This window comes from Colobus angolensis, unplaced genomic scaffold (genome assembly GCF_000951035.1).
Source record: "Colobus angolensis palliatus isolate OR3802 unplaced genomic scaffold, Cang.pa_1.0 Scaffold1339, whole genome shotgun sequence".
Classification (NCBI taxonomy): Eukaryota; Metazoa; Chordata; class Mammalia; order Primates; family Cercopithecidae; genus Colobus; species Colobus angolensis.
In genome coordinates this window covers 25,484-39,175 of record NW_012114421.1, presented here as the reverse complement: position 1 = coordinate 39,175, position 13,692 = coordinate 25,484, and the positions used below count along the sequence as shown (strand labels likewise).

The following is a 13,692-nucleotide window of genomic DNA, read 5'->3' as shown; positions in this document are numbered from 1 at the left end:
GTCTCTTCGGTTTCTTCATTATCTTCGTGATGGAGATCATAGGAAATGTTTCCATACTCTCGTAGAAATGGGAAGATTTCAAGCAGAAACTGACAGAAATCTTTGCGGATACCAAACCACCCTGGAAAATAAGAATTTTTTGTTTCACACACGAGGCTCAACTGACCTTCCTGTTAACTTTCTTTCCTTAATGAGAAGTTTCACTCCTACGATGTCATAACATACTTTATCCAGACTCCTCAGTCACAAAGCCTGAACAGGGCTTGAGTACCCAGAATGGGGGAGAAGTACAAATGCTAGCTCTGTGGTTCTCTGAGTGAGGCTCCCGGACTGGCAGGGACAGCGTCCCCGGGGTCTATTTATGGATGCCATTCTCGGGCCCCACCCCAGACTTCCAGAAACTGAGTCGGGCTAGGGTGGACTCCAGCAGTCCCCTTTTCCTGGCCCTTGTGGGATTCTGCTGGGTGCCCAAGTTTGAGAACTACTGCTCGCTCCAGTGAGTCTCAAAATATCTGTGGTGCGTAGACTATGGTGTCTTCCGCTAATCTTCTCCAGCCACGATAAACTCATGGATGACAGTGCCGCGAAAAACAAGATTTCCATCACCCTCTGGAATCTGCGAGGGCAGTAGTCATGCGTGGGTCCTGGCCAGGAGGGGGCCTGAACTCATGGAGCCCCCTTAAAGCCACTTTCCCAGTCCCACTATTCCTCTCTGTATGCTACCGGAGTGTCAGCTCGGTGCAGGCCCTCCCTGCTCCCGGCGGGGCAGAGGCACAAACAGCAAGCATAGCCTGGGCTGCCGGGCTGCAGTGAGGCCCGGCCCCCAAACCCACCGGCTTTCGGAAGGGAGGTGCTCTGGGCTTCCATGCCATGGAGCTCACAGCCTCGCCAGGAAGGCACCCTCTGCAGAGATCATTTCGGCAGTGTCTGCCTCAGCAAGCAGATGGAGGGGAGGAGAGTGCTAGCAAGGCAAGACAGGCAAGGCTCACGTGATGGCAGCAAGGGTGTGGGGGGGGGGGCAGAGGGGCCAACAGGGACCTAGGATGAATCCCAGGGTTTGGGTGGGAGATGTGGATTTTCCATCAAATCCTCACAGTCCTTGGAAGAATCTATCTTGATCCCCATTTTGCAGAGGAGGGAACGGGATCTCTGAGAGGTTGCCTGCCTTGTCTGGTTCTACCTCAAATGGCAGCGTGCGCTGCGAGAAAAGTCCCGGCGCAGGCCAGCGGAACACCAGAGTTATGGCATGCCCTTCCCTTAGACGGTCCCAGAATTTCCTCAGCCCTCGCTTTCCCACACAAGCTTCTAAATTGGGGCCCTCGGAGACTCATCCCTTCCTAGACTTCTATCCATCCCCCACCCCATGGTCCCACCCCGCACACACACCAAGGACTTCTCAAATGCTGAGTACATACAGTGGTTTCCTCCCTTCTGTCCAAATGTGGTTGCCATCAGCGTGATCAACGAGAGCCAAAGGGGGACAAAAATCGGGATGCAGGAGAAGGCGTTGTGGCCATCCAGTTTGTGAACCAGCAGAATCTAAAGAGACATAGTCCCTGTTGATGCCAGCATCGAAAATGAACATAGGCAGAAGCCAGACCTCATTAGGCAGCTCCTCCTCACCGCCCCACCCCGGCATGGGCTCCCAGAAGAGGGAACATCAGCACCGCAGGAAAAGGCAGGAAACCACGTATCCATGGGGAAAACTCCAAATGAGCTTTTATGTCCCTCTTCAGAGCTCTGCAGTAGCCTCCCCACTTGAAAAGTTCCCAATGCCAGCAGTTTTATGGCAAACTCCTCCCAGTGTTTATTCTAAGGAGTCAACAGCTCCCATTCTAGAATTCTCCATGTGACTCCAATACATAAATCCGGCATCCAACTCTGCTTTTCCAAAAGTGGAAACTGGAGTCACACAGAGGCACCATGGCTAAAAACGGTGCACTCTTCTCCCTGCCAGCCCCATACACTGCCCCCAAGAGAAAGAAAGGATGCTTTCCTTTCTCCAAAGCTCCCTCCCAGAGATGGCCGTGTTCTCTCCCCTCTCCTGGAGTGGGCTCACTGTGAGCTTGACGGACAGAGGCTGCCTTTCCAGGGGTGCAGAATCCTGTCAGGGGAAGCGCAAGCTTCAGGGGCTGAAGAGGCTTCCCGTGGAGCGCTTACCTCAAACGTAAGAAGGGGCACGACGATGGTCATCCAGCTCAGGGCCATGGTTATATGTGTCCTGCGCTGCTCGGCAATCACATCCATAGAGCGCAAGAACAAGACGGACCACACGATGTAGTAGAGGACCACCAGGCACAGAAAAGACATGAGAATCCACAGCGGGACACACACAACCTGGGAGTGGGGAGAGAAGAAGTCTCTTTAGAGCTTCTGACCCGGCCTCTGATGGAAGGCACCTTTAGCACCTTGCTGTGTCTCTCCAGTTAAGGCGGTCCCTCCTGTGAGCTGAATAAGGACGTTCTACCTCCCAGGACTGCTGCGAGGATCGCTCGGGACAGAAAAGGTATGGTATGTTGACTATGGGGCCTGCTGCCACCATTTATGACACAAACGCTCAGTGAGTCCTCAGTCCCTCTTCTTTTGGGTGAGAGACAGCCCTGCATCTGGCTCCGCAGCCTCTACTCTTCCAGAGGCCCACCCTCTCACACTCGCTCAGGCTCCCCCAGGCTCTGCTGCCATCACAGCTTCCCAGGAAACGGGACACAGCTGTCAGCCTCTACTCTTCCAGAGGCCCACCCTCTCACACTCGCTCAGGCTCCCCCAGGCTCTGCTGCCATCACAGCTTCCCAGGAAACGGGACACAGCTGTCACCCTGTGCACACACACAAGATCTCACCCCAACAGACTCTCTTCACAGCCAACATTCCCACAACCTGCTGAGGGTACTTTGGCAACACAAATGGGAAAGGGCTCCCCAGAAAGTGTGGCTGCCTGGGCTCCTAAGGATCCCTAACCTCACCCCTACCAAATTAGTGAACTTGGCAGGTTGATGCTGGATACAGGTTGATGCTGGATACGTAGCGCTGCCGGGTCCCCGCCTCCACGGCAAGGGTGCATTCCAAGTATGTCGCTGTCATACCAGGTAGACCTTGTCTCATCCACACACAAGCCCAGAGGATGAGTTCTGGGGGTGCCACTTGGCCAAGGCTCCCCTGTGACATGTCGTCACCCTCCTGCCCTGCCCCCTGGGACGACACTTCTCCATTCTCCCTTTTTATTATCTATCATACAGTAGGAAAAGTGACTGTCTTCCTTTGGTGTGCGTTCCCTGAGTCTTCACACAAGTGTAGATTCGCACAGCCATAGACAGGATGTGGAAGAGGTCTGTCACCCTGCAAAACTCTCTTGGGCTGTCCCTTCACTATCACAGTGTCCCACCATTAGCCCGGCAAACACTGATCTGTTCTCTGTCACTGTACTTTTGTCTCTGCTGGAACTTTATGTAGATGACATCGCGAGACAAGACTGTTGAGACTGGCTTCCCGCCATCCACATAATGCCTCTGAGATTCATCCAAATGGTTCCCTCCCTGTATCCATAGGTGGATCCTCTCATTGCTGAGTGGTATTCCATTGTACCGATGCCTACAGTTTGTTTACCCAACCCTCCGCTGCGGATGGTTTCCAGCCCTTGGCTATCACAAACAAGGCGGCTACAAACACTAGAGTGTGGGTTTCTACCTGGCTGTGCCCTTTCACTTCCTAGGGTAAATACTTAGGTGTAGGGCAGCCACGTCCCAGGGTAAATGTGCTTTTAACTGCATAAGAAACTGCCAAACCATTTTCCACAATGCCTGTACCATCTGCTTCCCCCTAGTGACGTTGGAGTGTCCCAGTTCCTCTGCATCCTCCTGGGCACATGCCCTTGTCAGTGTTGTTGAGTTTCGTCATTCTGAAGCCATGTGTTTCGGGCCCCCATCCTGGTTGTAGTTTGCCTTCCCTAACTCTAATGACATTGAGCATCTTTTCCTGTGCTTTTTCACCATGCATATATCCCATTTGCAAATTGTCGACTCTTTTGCCAATTTTTAAATTAGGTGTTTCTTTTTGCATTTTTGAGTTTTTAGGAGTTCTCTGTATGTTCTGGGTACAAGTGAGCGTTTTGATGTGTGCTTTGCAACTATTTTCTCCCAGTCTGTGGTCTGTCTTCATTTCAATTTTGAGGAAGTCCAAATTTATGATTTCTTTCTCATATGGACCATATTAACAGTGCCATTTCTAAGTACTCTTTGCCTAACTGCAAACCCCAAAGATTCTGTCCTATGTTATTTCCTAACAGATATATAGTTTCACATTTTCTTTTAGATCTATGATTTGAGTTGGCATAGGAATTTTACCCCTCCTGACCAGCCTGGAGTTTTTGATTGTAGGTTTTTCTGCAGAGTCTATGCACAGCCTTTCTTCCCCCTTCCCCATTCTGTGATGAGATTCTCCTTTTTACTGAAGTTCCCTTCATGGGTGGAATGTTAGATCTCAGTAGCCTTCCTTGTTGTCTCTTGCTCACTATGGGAAACATGTACTCAGACTGCTTCATCAACTGGGATCTACAGAGGATGAAGGGCAGAAAAAATCTTTGTTCTCATTTGTGGAAAGCACTAAAAATTACTAATCATTTTTTTTTCCCTGACAGTATCTTATACTAAAAAATTTGGTCTTGTTTGGACATGTTTCCTCCATGTCACAACAGAAACAGTTTTGAACCCAATGACCATTCTCCAGATACAGCACTGTGAAGTTGTAGGATGAGTGGCTGAATAAAAACAAAGACTTTGGGCAGAAGTGATTATTCCCATCTTTAAGTATGGAGTGTATTTAGCTTCCCTTCATTTCTTCTCTGCTCTCAATTCTTTACTGTACTTTTTACTTTTTAAAGGTAACTATATTTAATACATAAAATATATTGTATGCAAAATTATACATCAAACAACAGAGAAAATAAAACTGAAACAAAAACACTAGCATGACCTTACCTCCCAGTGGCAATGGAACTCTTCTGCCTTTAGTCTCCATCTTTTTTCCATGCATTTAATAGTGGAAACTATACTGTGTTCTCTAATTTCTGTCTTGCCACTTATCTTTCTGTCTCTGCATCCATCCACCCATTTATTCATGGTTAATTTCAACCAAATGCCCAGTAACTGAAGTCACAGTTTAGAAGCATGACATAGATGCCACCACCAGCAAGAGTGTAAATGGGTATGGCTTTTTTTTTTTTTTTCTTTTGAGACAGGGTCTCGCTACATTGCACAGGTTGGTCTTGAACTCCTGAGCTCAAGTGATCAGCTCACCTCGGCCTCCCAAAGTGCTGGGACTATAAGTGTAAGCCACTGCGCCTGGCCAGGTATGGCTTTTGGAAAAGCAAGTTGGCAGTGTAGTATACGTATATAGGAATCTCAAACAGTTCCCAACCTGTAGCCCAGTAACACTATTTCTGGACTATTTCCTAAGAAAACAACCAAAAAAAAAAACATTAAGGCAAAAATTTTAATGCATAAACATATACACTGCAGCATGATTTAAAATCATTCAATACTGGCAACAATGGAAATACCATATTTTAGAAATAAGAGGATGGTTTGATACATGCACTCGAAGAATATTTTGTATCAATTAAACTTTAGAAGTCATGTTTATAAAGACCTTTTATTAACATGATAAAATGTTTATGATACAACATTAAAACAAAAAAAATCAGTATACAAAACGGTACACACAGTTATATCCCAACTGTTTGTATAAAACACAGACATAAAAAACACTAACTATGTTATCTCCCCATAGTGGGATTATGGGTGACTATTAGGCTATTACTTCTGCTTGTCTATCTTTTTCAAGCTTTCTACAGTGAATATGAATTACTTTTATAATAAAAAAAGAAGTTTATTTAAGGATTTTAAAAGTTACATACAAGCCAGGGCCAGTGGATGATCTTGTCCAGTCTTAAGGCAATGAATATAAACTGGAGAATGTTGACAGAACACAGGATTTCTAACTAAAAATGAAGAGAAGAATCAGTTAAACAAAGTATAATTTGCATTTAATACTGCAGTAATTTGGATAACACACTAAAAGACAATACACATTATAATACAGTGTAACTTGTGTAATATTACGTTGCACTGGAAACTCCTGATTTTTGGTACCAGAGGGGCACAGCAGTATTATGGCAAGGGGAAATATGGCTCGGCCTGCTGCCTTGCTCCTCTGCTGCCTTGCTCCTCTGCTGCCTTGCTCCTCTGCTGCCTTGCCCCTCTGCTGCCTTGCCCCTCTGCTGTCTTGCCCCTCTGCTGCCTTGCCCTTTGTGGCCTGAGGCCTGAGCACAGATGAGAACCTTGTTTCTAGGTTCGCTGGGAACACAGGCTAACTGCAATAGACCACTAAGCTTCCTTCATGCCCCTACCAACAACACTGTCTACTCAAAACCATCCTTGTGCATCCTTCTTCTCATACCTCAGATTTGCCCTTGGATCCCACCCTTTCCTTTCAGGCTCCTTGAGGACCTTGTCACATCAAGCCATCAATTATAGATTCTTTACTGTATCTTTAACCCCACGTATTCCATTGATCCCTCCTAGCAGCACAGAAACAACTCCTTCTCATTAAAAACAAAAAACCCCAAACCAGATAAACCCACCCCATCCTTTGATCCAAGACCCCTCTTAGCTTCAGGTTTCTCTCTGTGAGACAGTAATGAATATGCAAGCCCCTACTATCTCATTTACCATTCCCAGCTTCCTCCACTGTGATCTGGCCTCCACCCCCCATGACCATCAGAAGACAGCTTTCATCAAAGTCACCAATAACCAGGAGACAGCAAAAACACTTCAGTTGGCATCCTACTGATACCGTGGATGGGTCTTTCCTGTTTGCTCCCCTCCTCCTGGCCTTCTAGGATCCCACCATGCAGTCTTGGAGCTCTCTGGAGTGCTCTGGTAATTCCTTCTGTCTCCTTTTCCCCCTCCTTAAATGGTGATGCTCCCCAGAGCCACAAACAGTCTTCTCTCCCCATTAGGGAGACAGACACAAGAACACACATATTTTCACTCACCCACTGCACCCTGGACTGGGGGAGAAGAAATTTCAACCAGACCCTTGGCTTCCATTATTACCTCCTTAGTGGTGAGTTCTCTCATCTGTCTCCAACTTAGCCTTCCTGCTGCATAGCAAACCCAGCTGTGCATATGCCACTCGGCTCTCCTAGAGGCACCTCAAATGAAGCCAGTCCCAAATAGAGGTCATTATCGCCTGCACTTAGAACCTTATCTCTCCTCTTTCTATAGCCTCTCATGTCACTTTGAGGCACAACAGTGGTCTCATCTCTCAAGCCGTGAGCCCGGGAATCACCCTGTATTCTTTTTCCTACACTGTTGCATTCAGTCACCACATCCTGTCCACTGTAGCGTCCAGACTTCTCCTGAATCCCGTGCCCACTTTCTATCCTGATGATGACTGCCTAGTGAGGCCTTCTTCCTCACCATCCCCCTACCACTTCAGCAACCCCTTACTAACCTCCTGCCTCCAGTTCAAATGCCCTGCAGGCTGCTCCTCACTCTGGTAAAGTACATTCTTGACCACAGAATCGAAATCTGGGACCGGGCCCAGAGCTTCCCAAAGTTCTCAGTACATAGGTACATGAGGAACTTAGTAATTCCTCCATAGACTTCTAGGCCAAAAGAAATCCCTAATGTGGCTGGGAATGCCAACCGTTGCATTGATTTAAGTAATTACATCTAACCTAGTAAGTATTTCTAAGTAGCCACTTGAAAAAAAAATTCATATAAATCTAAAGAAAAATGTTAATATTATTCTTAAATAACCAAAACTAATTCCCAGTGGGATGTGTGTGCCTGTCAGGTAGCTCACCATTTCCCACGCCTTGGAATCAGACAAGGTGCTCCCACTCTTGTCACCTGTTCTTCACCTGGATTTTCACACAGCACTAGCCTTTTGAGTTTTCAAAGCAGCTGCCGAAAACCCAGCTTCTTAAAGATATGATGTCACTGAAAGGAATGCAGTGTGGCCTAAAAATAAACCTGTAAACTATTTCAAGCTAGTAGTTTGTATGGTGTCCCAACAAATGTCAGGTATTACTGTTTTCCTCAAAATGTCCACTATCCCCTGGTGCCCTGCGAGTGCACTGGGGTGCCTGGGGCACTTCAGCACATGCTCTGCAGGCTGAGGATGTGGCCCCTATTTGGCCCAATCCCTCTGTAGAGGCTCCCTCTCATCTCAACTCCCACAGTTCCTTCCTTTCCACCTTGTGCTCCCGTCGGATCTGAACCGCCACAGTCCACTCAGCTGATGAAGTGTTTCCTGCCTCTAGGCTTCAATGTGTCCCAAAAATGCCATCCCTTTCCTCCCGACACAGGGCTCCCTGGCAGACCCTCAACTCCTCCTTCCCATCTCTGCATGAGCCTACTCCAAATCACTCCCTCACCAACATAGGTACTGTTCTTGCGTCATAGGAGGAGGGAGCTCAGCTCCTGGTATGTTGTTTCTTCCAAGGGCAGGAATGCCAAGAGTGTGAATGTATGAAAGACTTACTTTCTGCAATTCAGGCCCAATGCAGTCCTAGCCCTTGTATAGTTGTCCCTAGGTATCTGTAGGGGATTGGTTCCAGGACCCCCTGTGGATACCAAAATCCATGGATGCTCAAGTCCCTGATATAAACTGGGAATTCTAGGGAGGGTGAAAGTGGACCATCAGATACTCTCCCTCCACAGCTCACTCCTACCTACCAGTCATACCCACGCTGTGGCCTTTCCACCAGCATGAAAATCAGGGAATAGCTCCCCTTGTTCAAGGCCAAACCCTTCCTGGTGCTCTGGGTCCCATTCTCCCTGAGTCCCACAGAGCCTTGCTCCATCACCATCCCTCTGTCTAGGTGCCTTCCCCTCACGCCTATACCTGGGGTCCAGGCTTATATGCCTGACCCACCCTACAGCTGCTATGTTTACTTCCTAAGCCAACTGCAGTCTTCTTCCTTCACTCTTTAACCACACAGCTCAAAACCAGGCATCTACAGCCTCTAGTTCTCCCCTTAACCCATCAGTATTCAGCTTTGGGCCCTCAGCTTCTGTGCAGTTATGTAGTTATGTGCCCAGGCTTTAGAGTTGAGCCGACCCAAATGGAATCCTGGTTCTGCCCCTTTGCATGTGGCCATGAACAAATGACTTATCTTCTCTGGACCTACCTCACAGGGTTGTGAATAGTTAATAAGAAAACTACTGCATGTGATGTGCCTAGCAAAATGCCTGGCACACAGTAAGTGCTCAATAAACATTATCTGCAATTATTTTCATTACTACTGTTACTAGTCCTGGTATTTTATTCATCTGCATATCCCCTATGCTTAGGGAAAAAGGACTTGGCATCCAGTAAATACTTGATAAATGTTTACTGAATGAATAAACAAACACATGGGCACATCAGTATAAGCTAACCAGAGAGCAGGGGAGGTGCTAACTCATGGGGTCTGAGGTGGGGAGATGGTCAGTTTTGAGTGTCAACTTGGCTGGGCTATAGTACCCAGTTATTTAATCAAACACTAAGCTTGGTGTTGCTATGAAGGTACTGACTTTGAATAAAGGAGACTACCCTCCATAGCATGGGTGGGCCTCATGCAATCAGGTGAAGGCCTTAAAAGCAAAAACTGTGGTTTCCTGGAGAGGAAGAAATTCTGTGCCAGGACTGCAGTGTCAACTCCTCTTAGGTCTCCAGCCTGTTCACCTGCCATGGAGATTTCAGACTTGGCAGCCCCACAGTAATGTGAGCCAGTTCCTTAACTCTCTTTATACGTACATCTGTATCTAACCTATCAGTTCTGTTTCTGTCTGATACAGGATATGAAGCTGAGAGAAGGCTGAGGTCCTGGGTGAAAAGCTAGTGTTCTAAGTGAAGAAAGAAAAATGGTTATTTCCATTGTCTTTTGTTGCCTTGTTGTCTCATGATGTAGAGTTGTTAATGATCAAACTCTTCCTAAAAAAGGGTAAGAAACTGACATCTGAATAACTGAGCAAAATATTTTACTTTTGAAAACATTCTTTTTTTTTTCCTTTTAAGATGGAGTTTCACTCTGTCACCCAGACTGGAGTGCAATGGTGCAATCTTGGCTCACTGCCACCTCCACCTCCTGGGTTCAAGAGATTCTCCAGCCTCAGCCTCCCGAGAAGCTGGGATTATTGGCATGTGCCACCACACCCGGCTATTTTTGTATTATTAGTAGAGATGAGGTTTCACCACGTTGGCCAGTCTGCTCTCGAACTCCCGACCTCAAGTGATCTGCCTGCCTTGACCTCCCAAAGTGGAAAACATTCTTAAATATATGAAATCTCACCTCTAGTGACCTGTCATGTCGAAAGCCCCAAACACAAGCTGCAACAGACACCGGGGAAACAAAGAACAGCGGCATGAAGACCAGGAGCCAGAAATGGCTTCCTCTCTCGATTCTGTCACAGACCAGAACTTCAAACATCAACAAGAGCAAGTGGATGCCCACTGCAATCAACATGGCTTTAAACTCCACACACGTTTCTCCTTCTGCTCTAAAAAGGGAGAGAAGAAGAAAACACCCTCATTTCAGAATCTCCATTATAAGCAAGCAGTTCAGGGCAAATACCAACTTATACTGATACTTTGAATTTTACTTGAAAATTTGACAAAAGTAAGGGAAATCAGGTAGAAAGCTAACTTAAACCTAAGCTTTGGTAGGCAATCTCTGAAACATCGAAGAACTACTACATAATACCAAATGAACATTACAACCAAACAAGGATTTAATGTTTTAACTGTATAGGCATATTCTCAAAAGTAATAGCCAGTTATTTCCCTGACAATGTACATAAACACTTCTATTCACATCTTTAAATTCAACAACGAGTTACTTCCAAGAGTATTCAAGCTTCTTTGCTTCTGCTGCTAAAACCAGGCAAATACCCCTTAAGTCTCATGATCCTCATTTTTCAATGAATTAAAAACCATGTAAACCATCCTTCACATAATATTATAAAAATAACTCTAGTTCTATGAACAAGTGCCAGTTATATTTCAACAAGACAGTAGTAACTATTGTTAGGTGCTATTTTAAAATGCAAATAAAACATATAAATGATTTTCATTTTCCTTTCTATTCCATTAAGAGAAATTAACACCTGCAGATGAAAGAGAAAGAAGAACAAGAGTTAAAACTGTTCTCAAACAAAATCAGTTTAATTAGTTAAGTATCATACACAATAACCTTAACAGATCTACAATTGAGCAATGGTAAGGCCAGCAATCAGGAAAAGGCTCTATAATGCATTTGAAAGGCCTACAATGTTTATTCAAAATACAGATGAACATTTATGATATACATGTATTGTGGGTGATACATACACCAGAAGTTAGATCATAGAGAAAATGCTATCAGAGGTTATTCCTGTAGGACCCAATTGTGCTCCACTGGTTAATGTCAACATGAGAATGACCACGCCTGTACATTCCTTACATTCAACCCCACATACACAATTCCTTTCCTTGCTCAAAGCATCTTAAATAAGACCAACAAAGAGAAGTTTGAATATATTCTAAATATCAATTAGTAGAACCTAAATGTTTATTTAACTTTGCATTCTTTGAGAAGCAAACATTAGATATCTGAAAATATCTCATAAAAAAAAGAAAACATATACAGCCACACAGGTCATCAATCTTTCAAAACAAAATCTAAGAACTTTGAAACAGCTATACATGAATGTTCCTCACCTGCCAAGGCTCTCTGTGTAACTGTTTTACAGTTCTTAGACATGTATTTGACATGTAATTTACATGATCTGAATCATTTTTATATTTAGTAAACAAAAATTTAAAAAGTTGATGTAGTGGCTGGACGTGGTGGCTCACACCTGTAATCCCAGCACTTTGGGAGGCCAAGGTGGGTGGATCACCCGAGGTCAGGAGTTTGAAACCAGCCTGGCATGGTAAAACCCTATCTCTACTAAAAATACAAAAAATTAGCTGGGCATGGTGGCAGGTGCCTGTAATCCCAGCTACTCAGGAGGCTGAGGCAGGAGAATCACTTGAACCCGGGACGTGGAGGTTGCAGTGGGCTGAGATCACGTCATTGTACTCCAGCCTGGACAACAAGAGTGAAACTCCGTCTCAAAAAAAAAAAAAAAAGTTTCAACTTTACACTTTTCCCACACGAGCAGCTGCCTTCTGGGAATTCCTATACTCCTCATCTTCCCAGTGAAGGTTCATAATAGCCTCCCAGTCTTAAGTACCCCTTTTTCCCTTTATGTAGTTACAATCTCTGTGGCAGAGAAGGGAAAGTCTCTTGCAGGTCCCAGCAACACCAGGCTGCATGCTGGTATCAGCCAACTACCAAGAATTTGGGCCAGCAGAGGTATCCAAGAGCAGGGAGGGCAAGAGTTGGAAACAGTAAAGGGTACTCCTCTCCCCTGCCCCTAAAGGCTCTGCTTTCCTTCTTGGCATCCAACCCTTGACTTTCCTCATTCCCTAGCTGCTGTCTCAGGGACTCATGTTCTCCTGGCCAAGCCACCTCCCCTACACTGCTAATAGTCCTAAAACTCTGGGACTAGGAGGGTGGGACAACGGGAGCCCCAGCTTCAAAACTGACTTGTAGAAAGATCTTTCATGACCAAACATAATATGAGTGTCTTTTCCTAAATACAGGGTGGTTTCATGCTGCTTAGTCTAGTATGGCATACCAGTTCTGTATTTTGGGTACATTTTGGATTATACAGGCATTTGTGAGCTGGCTGGCAACTTACCCCTAAATGGCACTGCTTTTGTAAGAAAATACATACCAAAGACCAAATTTTCAAAAACACAGAAGAGATCTGTTAGCTTATACTATAGTTCTAAGACCCCAGATAGGCAGAAAATAAAATGGTCCTTACTTCATCAAAAGTGAGAAAAGTCAAGATATTGCTCCCTCATGCTAGAGACCAATGAGTTGTATAAAGCAGTATTACCGATATTGAGGATTTCGTGCCCAGACTCCAGTTCCAACTGAGGCTCCAACAATGACCATTAACTTCCACAGCCATATTGGAGCAAAGACAGCCCAGTAACTCCACTGTATGATGCCATCCAAACGAAGGGCCAGCAGCACAGAGAACAGCAGCAGACAGGCATAGATGAGGAATTTACTAGGAGAAAAGTAAAACGATTAAAGAGGATTCACTTTCACAAATATGTGATACTGAAATGGGGAGCAATAAGAGCCGTATTTGTCAGCATGTAAAAGGAGTCACTAGCTTAACCAATCATTTATTGAAAAGGTCTATGGGGTAGACATAATGTGTTAGGAATAAGAGAAACATAAAGAAGTCTAAAATAAGTCTCCTGCTTTCCAAGGCTTCCTCATAGAAGGAAGACCACACAGAAACATATAATACAGCATGATGTTTGTGATGAGAGCTTGGAAGAGTAAATACAGATTGTGTCTGAGGCACTCAGAAGCAGAGAGGTGGTGACCCTGGAGCTGGTTCCAGAGGGCAAGCAGAAAGCTGCCAGGCAGGAAAGGAAGTGAGATGAGGAAGTATTCCAGGCAGAAGCAACTAGCTATACCAAGACACAGAGACTGGAAAAGGCTGATGTGCTCTGAAAATGGTCAAGTTCTATCACTGACTCATTCTATTTCTAAAAAGGCAGCCATCTGTCATATTCATATGGCATGAACATTTTA

The 13,692-nt window shown here is 45.4% G+C and overlaps 1 protein-coding gene across 1 annotated transcript in view; it reads right to left on the bottom strand.

The window, feature by feature from the left end:
* Nucleotides 1–2: 2 nt before the first annotated feature.
* The window catches only part of LOC105506228 (transmembrane protein 185A-like), a gene marked incomplete at its 3' end in the record, with an annotated part of 32,114 nt that continues 18,424 nt past the window's right edge, over nucleotides 3–13,692 (bottom strand). The window contains exons 2-7 of the mRNA XM_011934297.1: nucleotides 12,977–13,175; nucleotides 10,339–10,546; nucleotides 5,911–5,994; nucleotides 2,161–2,337; nucleotides 1,416–1,539; nucleotides 3–121 (exon numbers count right to left, since the gene is read on the bottom strand). Coding sequence (XP_011789687.1) covers nucleotides 3–121; nucleotides 1,416–1,539; nucleotides 2,161–2,337; nucleotides 5,911–5,994; nucleotides 10,339–10,546; nucleotides 12,977–13,175 — 911 coding nt within the window. The remainder of the gene's footprint in view (nucleotides 122–1,415; nucleotides 1,540–2,160; nucleotides 2,338–5,910; nucleotides 5,995–10,338; nucleotides 10,547–12,976; nucleotides 13,176–13,692) is intronic.